General features: G+C 38.2%; 1 protein-coding gene and 1 pseudogene across 2 annotated transcripts in view; one reads left to right on the top strand and one right to left on the bottom strand.

Annotated features, from left to right (window-relative positions):
* The window catches only part of VEGFC (vascular endothelial growth factor C), a gene marked incomplete at its 5' end in the record, with an annotated part of 77,848 nt that overhangs the window by 12,065 nt on the left and 38,631 nt on the right, over positions 1–27,152 (bottom strand). The window contains 2 exons of the mRNA XM_080628800.1: positions 8,311–8,501; positions 10,400–10,613. Coding sequence (XP_080484926.1) covers positions 8,311–8,501; positions 10,400–10,613 — 405 coding nt within the window. The remainder of the gene's footprint in view (positions 1–8,310; positions 8,502–10,399; positions 10,614–27,152) is intronic.
* Positions 17,380–18,779, top strand: LOC308226669 (GTP-binding protein 10 pseudogene; annotated as a pseudogene). Its single transcript has 2 exons — positions 17,380–17,417; positions 17,933–18,779. The product of its transcript is annotated as a GTP-binding protein 10 pseudogene (transcript).

Here is a 27,152-nt window from a genome sequence, read left to right as displayed (position 1 = left end):
CTTCAGGGGACTTCCTAACTGAGTTTTTATTATAATGCTTTTTGGCTTCAAATCTGATACTGGCTCCTTTACCCTTATCTATTATAAATATTCCTTTAAATTAATCACAAAATGCATTCATACCAAGATGCTTCATACAAAAAGAGCAATAATCATAACACAAAACTATCATTTTCATACTAATGTTCTATGAAAATAGCTTTATGTTCTTACTAATTTATTTGAAAATTATACACCTATTTGAAGGCCATCATGGATTTTATTATAATGCACAAACTAACTAGGAAATTGTAGAGGAGGACAGTGGTGGTGTAGATAAAGGCAGAAAGGACCATGTTTGTGAAAAAAAGGTCTCGTTTCTGCATAGAGTATATATTTGAGAAAATATATGCTGCGTTCTTTGTGTGTCTTTAATTATATGACAAAACTTACCTACATATACAAGGTTTGTGTCTTGTTTAAACAAATTGTGCTTTCAGGACAGTACAACTTTGAGACCTCTGAAAATGTAGACAGCTAAAAATCTATAGATGAAACAGCCTTTACTATATTAAATATCTCATAAGAAAATGTATCTATAAAAGACATGTATGAATTACAGGATAGAACACAGAGTATGGACTTAATTACAATATTACACATGTAAAGTGAATCTTGTTTGTTCTCTTATGACAGTATGAACTTTCTTTTCAGAAGCTGAAGTAAAAACCCACTACAGGGAGAACTGATAAAACTTAGAAAGTGATTCTTCAGGTCCCTGTCAGCCTAACTGTACTCCTGTTTGGCTTGAGGAGCGCGCTGAGAGAAATTTCTATAACATATATAACATATACATACAAACTGCGAATATAAATGACAGTGAACATGAATCATTTTAATCTACATTTATCCTTCAGTTAAAACTGCAACAGGTATCAGTTTAGAGAGCAATATTACTAACAGCTATTCCCATCACCACTTTAGCTGTGCAATGCAAAACAAGCCTAACTAAACAGTGCAAAGGTAGACCACCTTTCTTGACTTCTCTGAATTACCTTCAGTTTGTTCAACTAAATTCTCTTAATAACAATGTATTTTACATCACCCAATAGTAACTACTGCTTATACAAAGTCAAAAAACTTAAATCAGCCATTTACATTAGAGATTATCACATAATTATATTAGGTATTACATTTCTAGTCCTCGCTTTTAGAAAGTGCTTAAGTGATACATGAACTAGCATTTTAAAATTTTCATTACTAGAAATGATGGAAGTGAAATAATAGGATTGGAATTGTTGATTTGTCCTTCCTACACATTTGTCTGCACATGCTATTAGGGTACTACATTCTGATGCATACTTAAAAAGGAGATATTTATTCTTCTCTTCTGATAACGAAAATATATCAAGAAAAGACTTCACAAGAAACTAATCCTTGAAAAGTAGTTTGTTACAGAAAATGTATTGAATACTCAGAATAATTCAGTTTAAATAATCTATGGCATTTTAAAATAAGATCCATTCTACAGAAAATCTATATTATGCTCTCAGCTGTGCTGTGCTCCCTAAATCCAATGAAGCTATTTAAGTGTGAATTAACTCTCAAAATGCATAAGCTGGGTTTGAATTAAGAAAAAAAATAAAAAAGATAAAGGAGAGTGTATCAATGACAGGCTCTCTGTAGAAGATGGGATTTAGGTGCCTAGATCTGAAACTGCATCAGATTTTTGTTGAGCTCCAAGTTACAAAGTCTTCTAGCTAAAAATAAACCTGAGGCTCCCAATAATTCCATTTGCCTCCCTAAGCCTTTTCTTTTAACGCTTAAAAGTATACAGATTGTCTGAAAGATAACAAAACACACATTCCTCATACAAAACCCTCAAGTATTATATTCTTTACCTAAAATGAGAAAACATGAACATTTTTTTAATATAAAAAGAAATAAATCACAATTTCTGTTTTAACAATAAAGCCATATACACTTCTTTCTCACTGGTCTGAGAAAATGCAGAACCACAAATTTTTCCGTAGTTTTAAAGAAAAAAAACCCCACACATCAAGCTGCATCTGGCAGAGAAAATTTCACTCCCTCTTGTTACACAGCTACAGGTTGGGCAGATGTCCTGGGTTCAGCAGTAGCAGTCAGTTTTTCTCCTTCTTAGTAGCTGTTACAGCACTGTGTTTTTTACTTTTGGCCTAGGAACAAAGCTGATAACACCGATGTTTAGACTGACCAAGGACTTTGTGAGTCTCATGCTCTGCCAGGGAGGAGGAGGGGCCGGGAGGAAGCGGGGACAGGACACCTGACCCAAACTGGCCAAAGAGGTATTCCATACCACAGCACGTCATGCCGGGGGAGGTAACTGGGAGCTACCCGGAAGGGCACGTTCTTTTTTCGGTCGGGCTCTCTTTTCCGGCGGGCGGTATCGTGTTCTCTTCCCTTGTTGTTTCCCTTATCATTATTATTATTGGTGGCAGCAGTAGTGATTTGTGTTATACCTTAGTTACTGGACTGTTCTTATCTCAACCCGTGGGAGTTACATTCTTTCGATTCTCCTCCCCATCCCTCTGGGGAGTGGAGGGGGGGGGAAGTAGACTGCGTGGTTCTAATTTACAGCCGGGGCTTAAACCACGACAGCAGAGAAGAGATTCAGAGCAGCCCTGCAGAGAAGGACTTGGGGGTGTTGGTCGATGAAAAAATGAACATGAGCCGGCAGTGTGCACTCGCAGCCCAGAAAGCCAACCGTATCCTGGGCTGCATCAAAAGGAGCGTGACCAGCACGTCAGAGGAGGTGATGCTGCCCCTCTACTCTGCTCTCGTGAGACCTCACTTGGAGTATTGTGTGCAGTTCTGGTGTCCTCAACATAAAAAGGACATGGAACTGTTGGAACAAGTCCAGAGGAGGGCCATGAGGATGATCAGGGGACTGGAGCACCTCCCGTATGGAGACAGGCTGAGAAAGTTGGGGCTGTTCAGCCTGGAGAAGAGAAGGCTGCGTGGAGACCTCATAGCAGCCTTCCAGTATCTAAAGGGGGCCTACAAGGATGCTGAGGAGGGACTATTCATCAGGGACTGTAGTGACAGGACAAGGGGTAACGGGTTCAAACTTAAACAGGGGAAGTTTAGATTGGATATAAGGAAGAAATTCTTTACTGAGAGGGTGGTGAGGCACTGGAATGGGTTGCCCAGGGAGGTTGTGAATGCTCCATCCTTGGCGGTGTTCAAGGCCAGGTTGGATGAGGCCTTGGGTGACATGGTTTAGTGTGGGGTGTCCCTGCCCATGGCAGGGGGGTTGGAACTAGATGATCTCAAGGTCCTTTCCAACCCTAACTATTCTATGATTCTATGATTCTAATAAATAGCAAAATTAGGCTGAGAATAACAAGAGAGTTTATAATGGAGTATGTTGGATAACCTCACCTCAGTATTAGGTTACTTAAACTAGAATTGTTTATCATGGAACAAGATTATTTGAGTCTATAGAATCATTTGGGTTGGAAGGGACTTTCAAAGGTCATCTAGCTCAAACCTCCTGCAATGAGCAGGGACATCTTCAACTAGATCAGGTTGCTCAGAACCACATCCAGGCAGGCTCTGAATGCTTCCAGGGATGGCGCATCTATCATCTCTTTGGGCAACCTGTGCCAGTATTCTACCACCCTTATTGTAAAGAATTTTTTCCTCACATCCAGCTTGAATCTCCCCTCTGATATTGGCTATTATATTGATACATCTCTGGTAAAGGAAACATGATGTTCTTAGTGTTAATAACTGAGCTTCCTTATAACAGCCCCCATCTTTATGTCATGAAAAAATGTAAGTCTTTCTTACAGTAAATGACTGAAATATAAATTGTGTGCTAAATCCATGACAGTCATTGGTACTCTCTGGATTTAAAAACAAAACCAAATAAAAGTTTTGGTTACAGGACAATTTTTTAAATTATTTGTTAAGGATATGTATTTCCCATAGTTCCCACTGACTTTATATCTGTCTAGTCAAACTTGAAACATTCATTTTCAAATGCACAGGAAGGTAATTTTTCTTCATGCACTTGGATTACATAATCTGTAATAAAATGTATTTTAGGCTTAATCCTTAACGTTTGCTACACTGCACCAGCCAAAATTAAATGGCAGTTTATCCTACAGACCCAAACGTCAGCTTCTTGTACTTGTACTTTCTGCTCCCCAGTACAGACAGGTATGCTATTAAAGAATTTTTTAGACTAATACAAAGGTAAGTGAATAAGCACACCACTTTTATAACTATGCATGCAACTACAAACAATTTTTTCCCTGGATTTGCATTCTTTTACCATCAGATTTTTTTAAATCCTTGAAGATCAGTACATATTAGGTAAGAAGTGCAGCAAGAGGATACTAGGCAAAGGTGAGTCCTAATTGCTCTACCCAAAAAGACTTGGTCTTTGGCACTCCACAACCTGCAGTGACTGTGATGCCATGTGTACCAGGGTCCCCCTTTTTCCCAACTTTGTTATTTGTTCAGCCATCATATCAGAAGTGTCCAGGCCAGAGCTGCGTGGTCCCACAGACCACCCCTGTAGTAGGCTCTTTTCTGTTCTCATACTAGCAGCACTCTTCCTTTAGCCAGTTATGGAGTTCGAGCAGAGAACAGCAACAAGGGTGGGACCATAGTCGGGTCCACAACCTATAGCTCAGCATGATTTTAAGCTTAAAAAAACCCCAAGCCCCCAAAACACAAAAATAGCCAACAGCTTGACCAAAAGCGCTATCAGAATTCCTTTTAAAAAATTTTCCCATATACTCCTCCACACTGATCCTTATAAAGGCATGTATTTTTGATTCACTGCACTGATAGCTCCTTCTTTCAACTAGAAGGATTTCATGCCATACTTTCTAAAAAAAAACCAAAACCACAACAAACCCCTGTTGATTTCTATACAAAGTATTTATTTGCTTCAGTGGCTAAAGTAATTTATTCAACACTATCACCATATGTGCCAATATCCATTGTATCAGCACACATAAAATTATTATGATCTCTGATTTCTGAAATATAAAACAATCAAAACTGTTATTTCCATATCAGGACAAGGAAAGCTTGTAATTCCAGATACTTTTCAAATACAGGATTTACGTATTATTTTTTCCCAGATTTACATTAACTACACTATATTCTTCTGATGGACTGTGGTTTATTTCGGCAAGTTTCTCTTAAATTGATTGACTTCCAGTTTCCTTCAGTTGTGATCTTTGCACTTCCTAAAGTGTCAGTAAGGCTGGCCAAACATAATGAGTGTAACAGAGCACAGTATGTCTAGAGAAGTTTTTAAGCTAAGGATGTAAGACTGATTTCAAAACTCTAAATATTTCTATACTGGAAAGAATGAAAATGAGCTATTTGAAAAATGGTAAATCATCATTATTTATTTTACCATCTAACTTTCTTGACAAAACAGTATTTCAAGGCTTAGGTGTAACCTATTCAAGGCAACAGGCAACCTATCTGATACCACACATTTCATATCTGATTAAGATGCTTGATTAGTATACTCACTCTATCTTTTTATATTTGAATCACTTTTAAAAATATTTTTTCCCCAAATCTTTTAACAAAAAGCATTTGGAAATTATACTGATGTATCTCCCACTATTAATAGTACCTACTATATCAATACTATATCAATCATTACAATCCTAAGTCTAACATAGAAAAATGTATGGCATAAATGGTAAAGTTCAAAACAACTGAAAATTCTTGTGACATACGCATCTCCAAATCATGTAAAGGAATTCCACGTACATATCAAATATGGAAAACCATTTCAAGCTGTTAACTTGTTTCCTGTGAGAAAAGCTCCTCTAAATGTATTTTCAAATTACTTTGAAATATGCTTTCCCTTGAGGGACTATTACTGTAAACATGAAAAAGGAAGATTTAAGACCTTTACATCATATGATTTGAAAGAAGTCAAAAAAACTGTCTATCCCGCCAGCCAAGAGGAAGAATGGAATGAGGCAGCTCTTTGCCATCTGCTTACTGCTTCAAGGTATAAACAAGTACCTATATGCGTGGCATAAAAAAGTGCAACCAGATAGGATGCTGCTCCACCAGGTAGTTCCTATCTTTCTAACTGCTGTTGAATTACTCATGTCATGGAAATGAAGAATAACTGTTTGAATAATAAATTAAAAGGAAAAACCAACACAACCACACCACAAAACCAAAATCCAAAAAACCACTTTCCCGTCAGACCTCTACTAGACAAGCCACCACTTACAAAGTTGGGCTACTGCAGTGTCACAGATAAAGGAAAAGTTCTACTGCATTTTATGCATTAGCCTAGGGGATCAAATGTTTTCATATTCCTTGCACCACATCTCTAATTAAGAAATTTTCTGATGTCCAAATCATAATTGCAAAAAACACCCCTTTGCAACTACAGAAACAGGTTTTGTGGGAAAAATGGTATTAAAAGCAAAGCAGAATACTGTTCCATTTTTCTCTCAATAAAGTTAAGTAGCTAGAAAGGAGGAACACATCCTGAAATGGAGAACTACTGACTTCTCTCTGGACTGGACCACCACAGTGTTCCACAAGCCAATCTGGGAACATCTGACCTAGTCCATTCTCCTGGCAATCAATGATTTGCTCCCCATAAAAATAATTTCTATGCTTAGCTCTTTTCAGTTATTTTTTTATGAAAGCTGATACCAACTTCCTTTAGTTTTTAATGTCTGGAACCAATGCTAGAGCTTGCCCTCACAGTAAGACCTCCAGCTGAAAAGTTAATTTCCCATTAAGCACTTTTTCTGCTGGGTGAACAGTATGAAGTTATCTTAGGGAGTTTATGCACCATTAATAAAGCTTCAAAAATGGTGATTTACGAAAAGCCAGAAGATGGCTGGTTACTAACCATAAGTTCTCATTTCACTCAGGAAATAAAAGGAAAACAGTAGTGAAAATAGGTGTGTAGGGTACCTGAATTCCACAGAAGGGTCTTGAATCCAATACTTTTTTCTTCCTAATTCTCATCTGATATAGGGGTAAGGTGTGGTCACATAACTTTAAAAATATTTGAGATGATGACAGATGAAGAGATATAGCTATAGCTCTCTTCCTTTATTAAGGGTTTTTTTAAAACTGCATTCTGTCAAGGACCAGATAAAACTGGAAAGCAGAAGCAAGATAGAAAACTCAGAGATTAAACTGCTTGCTTTTACAGGATCAGTTAACAAAACAATACTATTGCCTCTTTCTTCTTTCTAGTAAGGTCTTTAACATTTTCCTTTCCAGAGTCTCTCAAATCTTTAACTACTCCTATGCCATATCATCACTGCAAGATCTTAAAAAAAAAACAAAACAAACTTAGGGCTAAACATTTTCTACTAGGACAGAAAATGTACTAAATGTTTTCTGTATATCCCCTTTTTCTAATTCCCTCTCAAGAAGGCTCAGAGCACGAAGAAGTTTAATGATAAAGGAATGACATTTCCATGGGCTACAATTTTAAAGTTGGCTATGCAGTTGTGCATCCTCCTTACAAATATGTACTGCATCTTCAGCTAGTTGAAAAAGGAAGCAAGATTTACGCTAAAATAAATTTTCTTCAAAGTATCGGAAAGATGAGATAAAAAGCAAAAAGCCACAATCAACAAAAATATTACCAAGTACTGTAACAAAAGCAAAATGCTCTAGAAAACGTTTTGAAGCATACCTATTTTTATATGATTTTTGAGAGAAAAGTTGCAAAATAGTTGTAACAATTGTTACAGCTACTTATATACTACATATATGTTATAGCAGGTATGCTTTTCTTTTAAAGGCAGCTCACAGGCTCAGTGTACAACCTCTGCGCACTTCTACCTCATCACTAGCCCTGAACTTGAAGGCTAAAACCCACACATATACCTGAAGGAGATGGATTAAAACAAAACAAATTACACTAATATTTCTCAATACAGAAAAATTCAGTTCCCAAAAGGCCTTATTTGCAACATGTATCCTGTCTGCACATGTCCTGAAACAGTCTTTTTTCTTCACTGATAAAATTACAGGCTAGTTATTCAGACTGCTTGCCTCATACATCAGTCAAATGGTAGATGAGAAAAAAAAAGGGGAACATCATATTTTTTCCCCTAAAAATAATAAATAGATATATATTTAGGGGGAAAGAGTGTTAAACACTTTCTTTCAGGAAGTAGTCTCTTCAGCTGTTTTTTCTATGTATTCTGGAATTGATTTTTTTCTTTTCTCACAATAGCAATAAGAAGGTTTAAAAAATGCATGATCATAAATGGATTTGTAAGGTGCACTCAAACAGTAGTAAAAGTGAGAACTTACTGTCTTGCTGATGTAACTTGTGCTGATATTCATACACTGGAGTCCTTCACTATTGCAGCAACCTCCACATCTGTAGATGGATACACATGGGGGTTTAAAGAAGGTGTTTGTAGTTGCTCCAAATTCTTTTCCCACATCCACACACACTTCACGTGGCATGCACTGAGTTTTTCTCCATTCAGTATCAATACCTGCCAAGTTATAGGGAATTTCATGTGTTATAAAGTAACTGTTTAAAAACAATACTCTCCTGCAGTAAATTAGTAGGATTTTTTTTTTAAGTTTAGAACCAGAAAATACACTGCTAGAGTCAGACCCTTTATTCAGTGGAATACACAACTCTTAATTTCTAGCTAATTTTTCTTCTCCATAGGGATGTGACATACTGTCATGGAGCAGAAGGAAAGTGATAGAAAAGGCAACATAACAGAGTTGGGGAGAGCTTATGACACAGAATCATAGAAAGGTTTGAGTTGGAAGGGACCTTTAAAGGCCATCTAGTCCAACCCTCCTGCAGTGAGCAGGGACGTTTTCAACTAGACCAGGTTGCTCAGAGCCCCATCCAGCCTGACCTTGAATGTTATCAGGGATGGGCATCCACAACTTCTCTGGGCAACCTGTTCCAGTGTCTTACCACCCTCATTGTAAAATATTTCTTCCTTATATCTCATCTAAATCTACCCTCTTTTAGTTTAAACCATTACTGCTTGTCCAACTGCAACAGGTCCTACTAAAAAGTCTGTCACCATCTTTCTTATAAGCCCCCTTTATGTATTGAAATGCCATAATAAGCTCTTCCCGGAGCCTTCTCCAGGCTGAACAAGCCCAACTCTCAGTCTGTCTTCATAGGAGAGGTGCTGCAGTCCTCTGAGCAACTTTGTGGCCCTTCTCTGGACCTGCTCCAGCTGGTCCAAGTCTTTCCACTGTTGAGGGCCCCAGAGCTGAACACAGTACTCCAGGTGGGGTCTTGAAGAGAGGAGTAGAGTGGGAGAATCATCTCCCTCGACCTGCTGGCCAGCAGCTAAAGCTGTACGTACCCTTTCTTATGTGCCTGGGCTGTCTTACCTTGACTGAAGACTAAAGAAGCACTGCACATCTCTGCAAAATAATTTTTAACCAATCCCACAGAGTACTTCCCTTGGATACTATATATTAGACACAATAAATCTGACGCCTATGCACTTAACGTGAAATTCATTTGAATACATTTACTTTGACTACTACAAGAGTAAAATTTAAAGCAAAAGTTTATTATTCAGCAGTTATACACACCATTAGATTTAAACTGAAAGGTGATATTTGTGCCCAGATTATTCATGTAAATTTGGGCAAATATTTTATATCATGTTATACAGCCTTTTATCAAATACAATCTTACCCATTAGAAACCCACTAGACTTGCAGCTGCACAGATCCCTTTATTCCCTCCTGGCGTTAGTTCTTGGTAGGCTATTCAGCAAAAATGGAAATTTCACCTAACATATAACTTAGAGTCTCCATTAAGTACATGATTTCCAGTGCCGTGTCAAAAAATGCACCTCCTATAAATCCTGTGTTTCTTTGCTTGCAAGCATTTGCTTAAACTGTAAGCTATTATGTTTTTATCCAGGCCGTCTGAAACACTTCAGACATATTTGTCTGAAGGCTATTTTTTTCTGGTTAGAGCATAACATGACAACTACCCTTTTGCAACAGGAAAAACCTACAAGTGCATAATGTGGTGTCCTAAAGCAATAACATGCAAGAGAAGAAAGCTTTACCAGCTGTGATGTAATCACAGAAAATGAGCAGAAACTGTTCAATGAATTCAATTATTAGTGCCCTCTGCTTTCTGCAAAATTATTACAGCCTCTACAAAGCAGGATTCACCCTTCTTACAATGGATATACCAAAAATATGTCTGCAGAGCAATTTGTTACATTTTGGAAAGTTGATTGCCGTGGACTTTATATTACAAACATGACATCAAATCAAACTGCTGAGGTTGGTTTATTGACAATGCTTAGCTTTTAAAGTATTTCTGACACAACTGAGAAGCCTTCAGATTTTAATTCGTTGTGTTAGAACACAGTTTGTGTCCTGTACTTACTTTTCAGGATGTCTGCATTATAGTGTGCTGCGGCAAATTTCAGGGAATCTTCTGATCTTGTGTCAAAGCTGGAGTGTTCCCTGTTGTGTTGCCAACCTCCTTTCCTCAACTGACATTTGAACATTTTCCAGTACTCTGGGTAAAGTACTGTCATGAGTTCATCCACACTGGACACAGATCGCAATTGCTCTTCCAGGTCTTTGCTTGCATGAGCCTGTCAAAGTAACATACAAGATTAATTACTTTCTCTATGACACAAGGTTTGTTGGAAACTAGCCTGAAAAACACCTCCTATATTGTAAAATAAAAAAGTGCTCAAAGGCGTCCTCATTATAAAAACTGCTTTTGTAAGTCAATGCTAACAGTACTACATTAACAAATGCTGAAATGTTTTGCTTCTGCCACTAATTCTTTATCACATTTGTAATTCAAAATACCTTTGTGAGAAAACTGCTGCAGCATTAAGCCAATACAGGTATTACAGTTTACAGATTAATTCATTTTTATCTTGGAAAGAAAAGTTTTCACACTAAAATTGTGAATGCTTTAACTCCAAAGTATTTAAATTATGCTTATGTCATTTAATACTACATACTCTTGAAATAACACCAACTTTTTTGCTTATTTTCCCCTGATCCAGAAAAATCAAAACACCTAGAAACGTAAAAACAATTTTTAAAAAGGAAGAAAATAATTCATGTTATTTTGTACCTTTTTAGGGAAACAAATTCTATTATACAGCACTAATCCTGAAATCAGTAGGAGTCCAGGACTTTGGTACCTTTCAGAATTTGAAGAGCATACCCCCTCACTCCTAAGAGTTTCAACTGAAACTCTTTAGGACTCTAAGCACTACATTCCTTAACTTGTTTTAACAGTAGCCTCAAATCCTGTAACCTTGCTTTCTTACTTGCTGGCTTTTACACAAACACTGCAATTGCCTCTTCCTAAAATACGACTCATATTTACATTCTAATTTCTCACTTACCTGGAAGATCCCTCTATCCTCTTAGATGAAACAACATCCTGCATCAAGACTGTTGTTATTCCCTGCCCACTCTTCTCATCCATGAATTGGTGACTTCCCAAAGGGAAGGGCAGTACAGAGAAAGGAAAGTATTGAGGAACCTTTAGTCACCTTCTCAGACTAAGTGGCCCTTAGATGGCAGTATGAGACACAAAATGCAGAGACACAAAATCACTGTGAAACATGTCCAGCAGCTGGCTGCAAACTTCCTACAAAACTATTGCTTTAAGTCCAGGAAACAGTAGGCTGTTACAGTGTAAAACACGTGTCTAAACCCAGGAATATGTAACTACAGAAACTGAAATTTCAGATTCCTCATTAAATTCCACTACTAACAAAAAGACATTCAATTCAGTGATTTTGAACATTACATGAGCAACACAACCAATTCCGACCTAGCTCACCTGAATCAAAACTGCTCCTCTTCTCATAAACAACTGAAAAGGTACAAAATGGCTCGTGCTGTCACATTCACTTCCTTATCAGGTGTCAAACACAGGAGAAACGCCTTGGGGTAAGGCAGATTCACGGAACTCATTTCTATAAATACAGTTAAATACAGAAGCCAAAGCTAATGCAGATTTCAAGTCATTTTATGTGTCCAAGAGTTAACAAGTTTGAGAAAATTCTTTCACTAAAGCTTCCCTAACCACAGTGCCATGACAAACTACTCTGTCCCGAGAGAGATTTCAACAATCAAGCTACCAGTCTTGGAAACATGCTCATTCAGGACTTCGTCTCTTTCCTTGCCTCCATAAGAAGGGCCACCTCCGACCCAAGCCACCCAGTAAGCAGTATCTTGGGGCCTTGTCTTCCGATTCACTGGCAACACGGAGCATCTTACTCCCCACCAGCCCTGCTCTCCTCAAATGCTACACAGGTTCCCTGTCAATGGGCCACAGACAAAAAAACCAAGCTGAACAAACTACTAATTCAGCCACTGTCTGCTTGCTTTCATTTCTCTTGAGAGGTGAGAAGAGCATGGTTTGAGGAGCCTCATTCCTGAGGGACTGTTTCCTGAGGTGCTGCAGCGCGTGCCTTGGGTAATAAGAATGAGGTCACTGTGCCAGTACACTAAATGCCAGTGTTGCAGATGCATGTCTGCCAAATGATGGGAATATGAGTGGCACATGAGGTCATGGCATGGAGGCAGCATGTATATCCTGTCACAGGGCTTGATGTAAGTCCATTACATATGGATGAAACCTTTAAAAGTTGTCTGACGAATCCTTTAAAAGCCTCTGCCACCCACTGTAGATAAATGTTGGCTGTTGCTATTTCAGATATTTAAAGTACAGGCCTAGATAATCAGAAAAATAAGTAACAAAAGTTAAAATCACTTCATTGATAAGAAGCCAGGACATAGAGCAGGAAAGAGGTTATATTTGTTAGAAGTAACATGTGTTGGTGAAATCTTTTTTGGTCAGGAAATCAAGCCATGTCTTTCCAGCTGGACAGAAAATTCGGTATGCACATATAAAACATGTATGACTAAAAGTCAAAACACAAAAGAATTAGTGGCTTTAACAGAGTATTGTATCAAATTCAACCAAGTATTGTTTTCAACTGCATTTCTTCCTGGATATCGCATGGGCCCAAGCACCCTGTGTCTACAAGATGAAGTGCTCGCTTAATGTGAACAAGGAAAACAATTTCTGGAGCAGACATATAAAATCAGTGGGGTTTTTGGTTTTGTTTTTTTGGTTTTTTTTTTTTTTTAGATTAATCATCACTATTGCATCCGAATTAGTTTGTGCTTAGTTTAATAAAGCCACTTGCTTGTAACCAGGGCTTCAATTAAAACTTACACTGTGAAAAACCAACTTGATCGCTAGAGGGCTTTTGTTCTCTCCCCTCTTCTGATTTAGCAAGAAAAGGAGAAGGAAATCCATACATGTATAATAAATACAGGACCTGCAGTGACCAGAACTAGAAAGAAAAAACAAATGGAAAAAAAAGTGGTTTTTTTTTCAATGTTTCCAATATTACCTTGACACACGGATCAGTGACCTCTTCCCAAAATGTTCATTGTAAGTCTATGCATTTTAACTGTAGCAAAATTGCTCTCACCTGTGTCAAAATGTTTCATGGGACATAAGTAACGACCTTGTGATTTAATTTTGTCGAACAGTCAAACTTTGACACAAACATAAAATAGAATCTTAAGTTCTGATTGATTAGAAGAGTGTGTCCTGCATACAGTAAAAGCATCAGATCATGAAGGATTGTTAAAAAGAGTTTCTAAATTTTTAGGAGATGAATGCAACTGCTTCTGTAAATGTAACAGTCGTCTGGCAACATTTTCATTTTGTGCTAAACCTCATAGCCTTTTATGAAGGCATAACAAGGTGGTTGGATTATGGCAGAGCAGTGGATGTGGTCTACCTTGACTTCAGCAAAGCATTTGACACAGTCTCCCACAGCATCCTCACAGCTAAACTGAGGAAGCGTGGACTGGATGGTCGGGTGGTGAGATGGACTGCGAACTGGCTGAAGGACAGAAGCCAAAGAGTTGTACTCTATGGGGCGGAGTCTAGTTGGAGGCCTGTATCTAGTGGAGTGCCTCAAGGGTCAGTGCTGGGGCCAGTATTATTCAATATCTTCATCAATGACCTGGATGAGGGAATTGAGTGTACTGTCAGCAAGTTTGCTGATGACACTAAGCTGGGAGGAGAGGCTGACACGCCAGAAGGCTGTGCTGCCATCCAGCGAGACCTGGACAGGCTGGAGAGTTGGGCTGTGAAAAATGGGATGAAATATTACAAGGGGAAGTGTAGAGTCCTGCATCTGGGTAAGAACAACCCCAGGTTCCAGTACAGGTTGGGGAATAACCTATTAGAGAGCAGTGAAGGGGAAACAGACCTGGGGGTCCTGGTGGATAGGAGGATGACCATGAGCCAGCACTGTGCCCTGGTGGCCAGGAAGGCCAATGGCATCCTGGGGTGTATTAGAAGGGGGGTGGTCAGTAGGTCAAGAGAGGTCCTCCTTCCCCTCTACTCTGCCCTGGTGAGACCACATCTGGAATATTGTGTCCAGTTCTGGGCCCCTCAGTTCAAGAAGGACAGGGACCTGCTGGAGAGAGTCCAGCGCAGGGCAACTAAGATGATTAAGGGAGTGGAGCATCTCCCTTATGAGGAAAGGCTGAGGGAGCTGGGTCTCTATAGTTTGGAGGAGACTGAGGGGTGACCTTATTAGTGTATATAAATATATAAAGGGGGAGTGTCACGAGGATGGAGCCAGGCTCTTCTCAGTGGCAAACAATGATAGGACAAGGGGTAATGGGTATAAACTGGAACACAAGAGGTTCCACTTAAACTTGAGAAGAAACTTCTTCTCAGTGAGGGTGACGGAACACTGGAACAGGCTGCCCAGGGGGGTTGTGGAGTCTCCTTCTCTGGAGACATTCAAAACTCGCCTGGATGCCTTCCTGTGTAACCTCATCTAGGTGTTCCTGCTCCGGCAGGGGGATTGGACTAGATGATCTTTTGAGTTCCCTTCCAATTCCTAATATTCTGTGATTCTGTGATTCTGTAATTTTGGTTAATGTGAAAAAAATACACTGACTCAGTCCCTACCTCTTATCCCAAATTCTTTGCTCTTTCTTAACTGTGCATTGGCTTTTAGTATAGGACACTGAAAAAAATAATTAAAACCTCAAAATGTTTTTCCAGTGGAAATCCAGACACCTGCACATAGTTTATGATAGACATACATCCATAAGTATGTGCTAGAAATCACAGCTCTAATTTTTCACTTATCTTATGCAAGGCCAGATTAGTGAAGTTTAGGAAGAAATACGGTCTGTAAATGCAAGTTAATGTCACACACATGTAATCTTAAGTTAAAAAAGAAAAAAGTCTACTGTCTGAAAGTACTATAATGTTAACAAAGGTTGTGATAAGAGAAATTCTACAATTTTTAGGACCAAAGTAAGCTTTTTGATGAATCATAAAATGGTTTGGGTTGGAAGGGTCCTTAAAGATCATCTAGTTCCAACCCGCTGGCCACAAGCAGCAACAACCTCCATTAGACCAGGTTGATTTTCATATCATCAGTTGGAGTGCTCTCCACCTAAAATCCTAGACCAGCTGCTCAAGGTTTTACTGGCAAGACATTCTGGGATCTATACTCTACATTGAGAAGGAAGCAGGAAATTGTGCTGTCAGTGCCTGTAGAGGAAAGAGTTTTCACTGTCCAATGTTTTCTATTTTCTTTGCTCTTTTAAGTCAGTTAAGCGGTTTGGTTTTGTGCCTCCCTCCTCTACCTGCCTCCTTTTTTTTTTACCACCACTCCTTTTGTAAGTGCTTATCTCTGTCCTTTGGCTGGTCATTCTACATTTTGTTTGGTTTGGGGTTTTTTTGTCATTTTCGCGTATTATCAATGTTGTCTTGCATGATCACCTAAAAATGCTAGAAGCTATATTCTGGAGAAAGATGTTTATTAAACCTTCAACTAGCCAACCTCTACAAGATGATAGATGATACTGAGCAAAATAACAACTTGAAAAGACAAGAATGAATGGAGAATACAGTAAAGACAAGCTTGCTCATTTCACTTCTTCCACATTATTTCCCAAGGAACAGGGGAAAATGACAAAAATACATATAAATCAGGCAGTAAAGCTTGATGACAAGCACTCTGTCAGTATTATTTATTTAACTTATGCTTTTATAGAATAAAATGTTCCTAATTTTCACAATGAGGCTTTCCATCACATATTATGTCCAGTTTTTCATAGCTTGCAAGGGGAGGTGCAGGATATTAAATAGGCTCTATATCCATTTAAAAAAAAATAATCAAATCTATAATAGATTTTCCATGCATTATTTGTCTCTCACATGTCCCCGGTGTCTGCCCCTATTACTAATAACAAAGGTCAGAACACTTAATATTTGGCAGCATGCTTGACACATAATTGATGGTGCAATGTGCTATAACAGTACTTTACGCATCTGCTCCGAATATAGTTGTCAGCTCAATTCATTTTCAAGGATTTTGTTGACAGTGCTTAATAGGAAAATGCTGTCTATACCCGCCTCCATTTTAATATGCTTATATTCTTTATTTATTGACTGACTGGTATGTAGTAAAAATCAAGTGGTTAAATCCAAATGTTGAAACAATAAGCAAATGAAAATATTGCAAAATAAAAATACATATAAGCATTTCACTTGCATAATATTTCTTGTAATTTTCTTGTATTTCAGAGCTAGGTTTTTTGGAAGCAGATGCCAGTAAAAGAAGAAAATATTCTAATTAGATATCTTAGCCAAAGTTAAGTACTAAGTTAACCTTTTTTGTTCAGCTATACAATCATGCTAAATAGTCTTATTTTTATCTCTTATGCATCAATTTGTCACTAGTAAAACTGAATGACTGCCTGCAGTTGCAACAGTTTAAGTTACCCTTCAGTATAGTTACAAAAGAGTGCCTAACAGAAGTGAAGTGGTAAGTGAACATAATTTTTTAGTTCACATTACTTTAAATAAGCAGCAAGAGCACTGCACTTAATTTGAATTAAATCAAAACATGATGAGAACAGCAGAGGTTAGAACTGGTCTCTGCTCCAAAGAGCTTACAAACCACACCAGACAAACATAAAAAGTACGAATGAAAGTATAAAATAAATAAATCAGTCTGAACTAAATTATGATTTAAGTGACCTCTATTCATTCTGACATTTTATATACCAAAAATAACACCAGGCAAAAAGCCCCAAATAAATGGGGGATGAGGGGACTGTATAAAGCATATAGAGAAGGAAAAATAAACAAGTTTGAGAAGACACTTGAAAGAGAATTTGTTAAAAAAAAAGAAAAAGACATTGGCTATAAGGATAAGCTTAATACCATAGATATTTCAGTTCTATATTACACATCACATTTTTTTCTTTTGCCCAGAACATTTTTTGAGAGGGTGATGCATAAACTGCTAGATAAATCATCCTAGGATTATGCTTTCCTATTTGGAAGCACAAGCCTTTAAGCTGAGGTACGAAGTGTAAAATTTCCACATGAAGGGAATTTTTTTATGCAAGTCAGCATTTTCGAGGTAAAATTTAATCCAGACATTCATAGAAAATGCAGAAAGATGCATCTAAGATTATAGATTTGCACAAAGGCACTTCTCTTCAGTCCTTCAATCAAACATTTAGCTGTTGCTGAGGTTCTGAAACATGTTTCTTGCCTAGTGCTTATTCCTCAAGTACCCACCTTCTTGAATTGTTCTCAGCCTTCCCTAATAAAATGCTGGTACTTTCATGCATTCAATGGGAATTACTTATGAAAATACTCTTTTTTGATCTGAGTCTTATTTCCCTGGGAAGCAGAGAGAGAGAAAAAAGTAATTCTAGTTGCTTTCTAGAGCAACTCCCCGATCTGCTCCCTGGTTTCTTTAGAAGCTTGTCTTAAATGGCCAGTTCTCTCAGGTTCCTATGAATTTGAGTAATTAAGACACTGCTGTAGGTATCACAGTATCTCATGCAATTACAGATGGTAATGCCACAGCACCACGACAGAAATCCATACAGTCCAGACATGCTTGTTAAGTAAGGTTTCTCATGCCAAACCTGAGATTGCAAATTATGCATTTACAACAATACAGCCTCAACTAGGAAAGATCATGTATGCGGATTATAAGCAGATCTTGGTAGCTGATCTCCCAGGACTGATTGAAGGTGCACATGCAAACAGAGGGATGGGCCACAAATTTCTCAAACATGTAGAAAGAACCAAACAGCTTCTCTTAGTTGTTGATATTTCTGGGTTTCAGCTGTCTGTTAAGACTCAGTTCAGAACAGCCTTTGAAACTATACTGCTTCTAACAAAGGAACTGGAACTGTACAAAGAGGAACTGCTAACAAAGCCTGCACTTCTTGCCATTAATAAGATGGATTTACCTTGTGCAAAGGATAACTTGAATGAACTGATGAAGCAACTACAGAATCCTCAAGACTACTTACACTTACTAGAAGAAGAAATGATTCCCGCAAATACACTTGAATTCAAAGATATAATTCCTATATCTACACATACTGGAGAAGGAATTGAGGAATTAAAAGCGTGTATAAGAAAGTCCATAGGTGAGGAAGCAGAGCAAGAGAATGAAGAATATCGGAAAAAGAAACTACTACTTTTACAGACTTCAGAAGAACAGCTGAATAGAAGATAGTATTTGTGGCTGGATCCAACACATTTTAGTATTTTCCCTATATGTATGAACGCATTTAATTTTTGTTCCCTTTGCCACCACTGTCTGCTTCTCTGCTCGCTCCCCCGCATTGGCTCAATGTCTTTTGGCACTTGGGTAGAGCACAGTGGGGAAAAAAATGGGGTTTTGTGATTTACCTTGACTACCGACTCAACAGAGTAAAGATCAAAGTACTTGTAACTCAAAGTACTGCTTGACAACTGGTGATCTCTGGGGTGTTTTTTGCCAAATGAGATGAATGGAAGGAATGTAACTCACAGAGGTAGCAAAGGACCAAGTTCAACCACTCCATGGTTTGGAACGCCAGGGGCAATTTCTGGTGGAACACGTTTCCAGGTTGTAGTACTTCTAATGTGAACCAGTTCTGCTACTTCAACAGGCATCAGATGGGGGGGGGTGTGTTATTTTTAAAGATTTAAAGGAAACACAAATGGCAGCAAGGAAGTGACTTGTACAGGCACAAAAAAACAAAGCTGATGTGTAATGTTGGGGTTTTATTTCACAGCTGTCAGTGCCTGCTGTAGTACTCCTGAGGATATAAATCCTGATTCCAAGTTGCCATGCTTTCATTTGGGATTTCTTCCTTTTATGGAGTTGTGGGTACATGTTACTTTTTAGTGTATTAGAAGGGGGGTGGTCAGTAGGTCGAGAGAGGTCCTCCTTCCCCTCTACTCTGCCCTGGTGAGACCACATCTGGAATATTGTGTCCAGTTCTGGGCCCCTCAGTTCAAGAAGGACAGGGACCTGCTGGAGAGAGTCCAGCGCAGGGCAACTAAGATGATTAAGGGAGTGGAGCATCTCCCTTATGAGGAAAGGCTGAGGGAGCTGGGTCTCTATAGTTTGGAGAAGAGGAGACTGCGGGGGGACCTTATTAGTGTATATAAATATATAAAGGGGGAGTGTCATGAGGATGGAGCCAGGCTCTTCTCAGTGGCAAACAATGATAGGACAAGGGGTAATGGGTATAAACTGGAACACAAGAGGTTCCACTTAAACTTGAGAAGAAACTTCTTCTCAGTGAGGGTGACGGAACACTGGAACAGGCTGCCCAGGGAGGTTGTGGAGTCTCCTTCTCTGGAGGCATTCAAAACCCGCCTGGACACATTCCTGTGTAACCTTATCTAGGTGTTCCTGCTCTGGCAGGGGGATTGGACTAGATGATCTTTTGAGGTCCCTTCCAATCTCTAACATACTGTGATACTGTGATGCGTGCACATGTGCACAGAAACAAAAAAAGAAAAGGTGTCAAATACCATTCCTGACCATGATGGAAAGCAGTGTTGAGAAAGAGGCTTGGTGGCACCTTATCCAGACTCTGAATATCTATGAACTTTTTTTGAAGTAATTTCACAACTAGATAACCATGTCTGTTACTGTTTTGTTCTCGTGCACTTCAGCCTGATCTTTGAAATTTGCATTGTTCCACAGCAGTAGCCTTCAACTTGCATTCATAAATTCCACACAGACCATTTCTAAGAATACGGCAAGTCGTAATTGCAAAGTAAAATACAAAAATCAATCCCGTTATCAATGGACTTGATTCACTATTCAGAAACTTACACTAGATGAGCCCTCAAATTACAGGTCAAAGGCTGCACAGCAGCCATGGAAAACTGTGGGATAACCATTTGGTAAGTACAGCTACATCTGGATTATTTAATTGAGACGAAGACTCATGCCGAAGCTTCCAGCTAGCATTAGGAGTAGATTGGGATTCAACAAGGATTTGGATTATTGCTGCTGAAAGGCTTCCAACTGATTAAATCTTTGAGACATCAGGCAGTGCAATCTGTATGAGATCTGCATTATTTTTGGTCATCCACAGCTACAGTGATCAGTTGACGATGAATGCAAGGATCACCATGCATGACCAGAAGAAAGGAGAAACCATTTGTGAATCAAAACCATTTATAAGTAAAACACATTTGCAAAACGAAATTAAAGGACAACACTGTGATGACTGTTGGGTTATCAAAGTGGCTAACAGACACAGCAATCCACCAGAAAGAAGACAGCAAGCAGCATGAGAACTCCAGTGCCCTCTGCAAAACAGCCACCGCAGCTGGTAAAATTCTGGTGCCAGTAGTGTACGCCCCAACTGTGAGGCATGTGGGGTGATACCACATGGCAGTTCTGGAGAATTTGACACATTATATAACAATATGTTTCCTTTGAATACTTTTAAGTAACTTTTAACTAACATTGAGGAAAATGAATCAGGCAATTGTGAAAACTGAAGTACTTCAAAACAGAACTCCAACTAAAAATTGTGGTTATAAGATCTTACTCTCTCAGACGATAAAACACCAGTCAAGCAAAGTTTTGCAATGGTTTGGATACTATCTTGTTTTGGTTTTATACCCTGCAACTTTTTGTTTTCCTTCCAACAGTCAGATGTGTCTCATTAAAATCAGTCCACAAGAATAAACTATAAGTCCTTTATAAGAAAGTTATTTATTTTCAGTCTGTACTGAGCTTTCACTGATATTATTATTACTCTTATTAACAACTGCCATTAGCTTTGTCAGTAAAAGCAAACAAATATGGAGACAGTTTTTGAAGAAAACTATTATCCTGGTAAATCTGCAACTACCTGTCATCACGTCAGCAGCAGTAACACAGGCAGCGAGTATTAAAAACCTTCTCAGTATCAAGCAGAGATTTACTAAGCTTCTAAGCATGAAGGTAAGGGACAACCCTTTCATTTAGTTTGACTGCCAAACCATTCTAAGATCCTGCTTGAGCACAGTATGTGAGCTATGCAGAGATGTCCTAGACCTAACGAGTGAAAAGTAAGAGTTCTGGCTATGTATCAAGCAATGGGCTTCAAAAAGGCAGTAAATACAGTTTTAATGTAACATTTCATATTCTACAGGTCAAAACTACATACAAAAAGGTTTCACTAAGAGCTGGAATAAGAAATTGCATATTCTTAAGAACATTCCTGAGTTATGCTGAACACACAGGCTATAGCACGTGGTGTGTTCTCACTGTGATGAGTGTGTGTAGTTTTCAATTCAACACTCTTGTTCAGTCTTGAATTTTTAACAATGTAGCTGTTTGCAGGACAGAAAGATTATATGAACGTGTCACCTCTTATCATTGTTGTATAATTTCTCTCACTACTAAGTAACTTTCCTTTTAACCAAGCTTTTAAAATCACTATTTGAAGCCTGAACAAATGTAATTAATATGTGGTATAAATATTTTGCAATAGGTAACAGGATTTCTTGAATTACTTATACTTTTAAGATGATTCTTAAAATAAATGATTTCACATGCCATGAAACAAGATCAAGTGAATTTCAAACAAAAAGTTGAACTTTATTCCCAAACAAATGTCTTAATCTAATAGGACATGATTTCTGTTTTGTTAAACAAGCCTTGCACAATTTACAGATCTGTACAGAAATATTAATTAGAAGACCTCCTACCTTGTCACATTGCCTATTTCAACAAATATTCCAGCTCTAAACACAAAACACTACTTAAAACTCAACAAAACGCTACAGAATAATGAGGATGTTAGAACACAGAAAAATCTTAATTTTAAATTATTACAAACAAGTTTTGCATATATGAAAAAAAAAATCACATAAAGTCTCTTAGAAACCTGGGCATTTCATTCTATTTTAGATTTTCTAAGTGTACACCATTAAAATTAGATTATTATCTACTCTATTTAGCATCACATTTCTTCAAGTAATTTTTTTACACAAGTCACTAAAAGTCTATTTGGTAACTCAAAGTAACACACCAGAATAACGCATCATACAGCTAAGCCTTTGATAACTAAGGTATTAAATTGTGAGATTTCATTAATAAACAAAATACCAGAAGCAGGTTTTATTTTTGTTGTCAATGTATTACCCAAATGTTTTATGTAAAGATTCTTTAGCAATGTAAGCAAAGGAAGAGATCATTTGACTTTCAGTAGCCTGAGGTAGATACAGAATGCAAAGCACTTGCTACCTTCTGCCCACTTGTACCCAACCTGATAATCTGGGTTTGAAATTTGTTCAGTCCTAAATTCTGTGTGGAACATGCTTTGGATCACTATCTGCTACAGAGAAGATACACAGAAACAAAAATGTTTGTTCAGACATTGACCCTGTAATACCTTTTTCCTTTTTGCTTTCCCTGATGAGTTAACTTCATTACAAACTATGACATGAAAGATCAGTAGTTCTGTGGAGCTGTCACATCCCTTATGAGGAAATAAAAAACAAGGGGTTTTGATCACAAAAAGAGAAGTAATGCTTCTGTATCACTGAAGGAGAAAGCTTATTGTACCATGTAAAACCTGACAGGTATTAAGAGATTTGTCAGCAAGGCATGAGAGATGGAGAAAGGCAAAGGAATCCTTGAGAATAACAAATCCAAAAAATAGATTGAGACTTGGTCACAATTCCCTTTCATGCAACCAAAGCAGGAGAAATGTACGTTGCCCATTATTTTTGGCTTAAATTATTCTGAATAGTGTATTGTACTGTAATGTTACATAAAAAGGGTCAGGGAACATCAGCAGTATTAAATTAGATCCTAATTTATCCTGACAGGACACAGAGTAATCCAGCGCTGAACACAGTATGCTATCAGAAGACTTTTTGAATGAGGCTTGACTGCAGAATGAGGTTTTCGAAATAACAAGATTTACAAAGTATGCCCTGAGCTATCATCTTCCTCTGGATTGCAAGAACATGTATAATCTCTTATGGAAGGTATAATACTGCATGTTGAAATCCATTATAGTTGCCATTAGTTAAGACTTCTATACCACCATGCTGCATTCTTCTCCAGACCCAGAAACTAATGAAAAAGTATATATATTTATAATATATATATTAAAAGGAGGCATACAGAGAGAAGAAGAGGTTCTAGTTATTCAGTCTGTAGAAAGATAAAATGAAGATGCTTAAAGTTAAGCTAAGCTTATGAATAAACCTTACTGTTACATTGAAATATTTACTCATATTAAGCTCTTTATTTGCTCTTAGAAGTAAACAATTATTTTATGGAAAAAAAAAGGTTTTGTGTTACTGTATTTTGCATTCAACTGATCACAGTCTTGAACAGAAGAACTTTAAGTAAACAAACCAGGTATCAGTTATGTGAGCTGAAAATGGAAGTGAGGGAAGAAAGTGACAAGGAAATAAAAGCTAGTAGCAAGATAGCGCAACCTCACACAGTCTCAGGCTGAGATTTTATTCTTCAGAAGCAAAGGTACACTTCTCAAGATAATAGATTCTAATACAAAAGGAAGAAACAATTAAATCAAAGGGCTCTAGACTTTCTGAATAAAATAGATCTTGTTGCATTAGTCAGTTTCCTCAAAATAAAAACTTCTAGAGTTTTCTTGAGATTTTAGCAAAAGAAAGTATCAAAGAAGGAAAGTTTATGCAGAAGAGGAATTTCAAATTCTATAGCACTATCTCCCAGCAGCCCTTAAGGAAGCACTTTTTCAAGCATATTCAACCACTTCCCAAAGTCAATCTGCAGTGATTGTTTGTAATGGTTTGCCCAAAATTAATGTAGTAGAAGGATTCCTTTGCCTTTTTACCCAGCAGCTAATTGTGTGCACCATGAAGGACACATGTCTGCAGGACTACAGTCCTGGAAATTGGAATTTTGGACACACACTTGTTAATACCAAGAGCCCATTGTAGTCACTGAGGTTACCATTTACAGGACCAGACCATGAAACAATTTCTGTCTGTTCTTTGCACACGTTTCTAGCATTTCTTTTACTGAGAACTGCAATTTCCTCAAGGCTTTGAGACAGCAGCTCTTTTCAAACAAAGTAGATTCAGACACAAGGAACACATGTCCCATTAGAGTAACTGGCAGTGAGAATGACATTTCTGGTATGCCGAATTAGATTTTGTTTCAAAAGAAAGTGTTTTGTTTATTTTCAATTTTATTTGAACTAGGAGGGGAAAAATGTAAATTAATAACCTTTAAGAACATTTTGTTTCATACTGAAATAGCTTTAAGACAATTTGGAGAGCAATTAGTAACATAGCTTAATAAACACATATGGCAGACGCTGTCACATATTTTTATTAATTTATCTGGAGGTTATTTCTGACATCCTACACAACAAGCTCCCATACTGTCTTAAGTCTTTGAAAAGTCACATAAAAGTCACTCTAAATTACTAGGGACAAAACTAAAACAATATCTATTAAATTCCTGTTTTGCCTGAGAAGGAAAGGAACAAAGAATGCAGAGTTTTACTGTTCCAAAAGACTCAGATTTTAAAAGTGTTGCCTTAATATGTCTCTCTGCAGTTCTTTGCATTTAGATCAATTAGAACTTTAACTATGGCATAATTGGTTTTTGGTTTTTTTGTTTTTTTTTTTTTTTTTAAGATGTAATTAAAATTGACTGTGCCTTTAAATGAATGTGCCCAGATGCTATGAGTACAGCTAATCACAGGCACAAAGGCCCAGTCAAGGTCAGGCTGCAAGTTTGTCTCTAATTGCCCAGTTATACATTCCTTGTTCACCCAAATCTTTTGCCGACTTGAGTAGGATTTTTGTTTAGTAAGGATTACAGGATTTCACCTCCTAGTTTAAGTATTGCATCTATACATTACTGTGTGCAGTACAATTCAGTCCCTACAGTCACAGTGTCTGTAGTTTTACTAGCCTGAAATATCATGTTCTGCTTTTTAATCTTTCACCCTCACAAAGCCTTAAAACTCTAACTCAGTTTCCTTCAGTTATGCTCAACTTTCTTTAGCTCTTCCATGGTCAAGATTATTGGACCTGTCACCTGGCAGCCAATGTTTGTCTCACTGCTGCTACATTTTTCATTTCAAACATGCTAATTTGCTTTCAAAACCTACTGACCGAACTACCTTATTAGTCATTCTGCTAAAATACAAAGACAGTATTTTTCTTACCCTAAAGTCTTTCTCCTAAATCCTTGGTTACATTTCAGCTCCTTATTAAAGCAGTCTGGTAATTTTTAGATGATCTTACCGATGCGCATAATAGCTTTTGTTGACTTCTCTGAACATTTTTGTCTGTCACAGCATGTTTGTACAATTAATTCTCAATTTCAATATCTTTTTTTCAGATATTTACATCAGGTTGCCTGCAGTCCATCCATAGTTTACCCCTCAACATGTGTGCATAAAACATCTTTTCCCATTAGGCAAACAGTACAATCTAGACAAAGTGCATGCTATCATTTTTTATCAGACCAGCTGTATGACTCAAAGGCAAGGGTGTTTCTATGTTGTCAGTTCAGGCCTGTTGGTCTCTTCCTCATCCAAACTGGACGCATGAGGAAACCGAGACACAGCTGACAAGAAAATTCACTCAAGGGCAAACTTCTAACAGTGCAAATACAAAATGCCCCAAGTTCATCTACAGAAAGCCAACTGTATCTTGGGCTACATCCAAAGGAGCATGGCCAGCAGGTCGAGGGAGGTAATCCGCCTCTACTCTACTCTCAGGAGACTCCACCTGCAGTACTGCATTCAGCTCTGGGGCCCCCAACACTGGAAAGACAAGAACCTGTTGGAGAGAGTCCAGAGAAGGGCCACAAAAATGGTCAGAAGGATTAAGCACCTCTCCTATAAGGAAAGGTTGTGAGAGTTGGGGCTGTTTAGACTGGAAAAAGAGAAGACTTCAGGGAGACCTTGTTGAGGCCTTTCAGTTCTTAAAAGGGGCCTATGAGAAAGATGGGGAAAGACGTTTTAGCAGGGCCTGTTGTGATAGGGTGAGGGGTGATAGTTTTAACCTAAAAGAGGAGAAATTCAGGCTAGATGTGAGGAAGAAATTCTTTACAATGAGGGTGGTGGAATACTGGAACAGGTTGCGCAGAGAGGTGATGGATATGCCATCCCTGGAGACATTCAAGGCCAGGCTGATGCGGTTCAGGGCAACCTGGTCTAGTTGAAGATGTCTTTGCTCATTGCAGAGGGGTTGGACTAGATGAGCTTTGAAGGTCCTTTCCAAACCAAATGATTCTATGATTCTACATCTCAGCTGGTCTGGCACCAACAAAGCCCTTCTGCCTCCTCCCAGAGGATGCAACTGGCATCTGCAGCATTACACTCCACAAACACCTTTCCAGGTGGATGAAACACACCCTTTGACTATTTAAAAAACAAACCATACTCAAAACCAACAACAAAAATGCCTCTGAACAAAAGAACCCTCCAAAACAACAAAAAAGTATCTATGCCTCAGATGTTACATAGGAGATAAGGGGACTCATTTCACAGAATCATAGAATAGTTAGGGTTGGAAAGGACCTTGAGATCATCTAGTTCCAATCCCCCTGCCATGGGCAGGGACACCCCACACTAAACCATGTCACCCAAGGCCTCATCCAACCTCGCCTTGAACACCACCAAGGATGGAGCATTCACAACCTCCCTGGGCAACCCATTCCAGTGCCTCACCACCCTCTCAGTAAAGAATTTCTTCCTTAGATCCAATCTAAACTTCCCCTGTTTAAGTTTGAACCCGTTACCCCTTGTCCTGTCACTACAGTCCCTGA

Source organism: Psittacula echo, assembly GCF_963264785.1.
Source record: "Psittacula echo genome assembly, chromosome: 1".
In the NCBI taxonomy this organism is placed as follows: domain Eukaryota; kingdom Metazoa; phylum Chordata; class Aves; order Psittaciformes; family Psittacidae; genus Psittacula; species Psittacula echo.
This window is presented reverse-complemented; position numbering and strand designations above follow the sequence as displayed.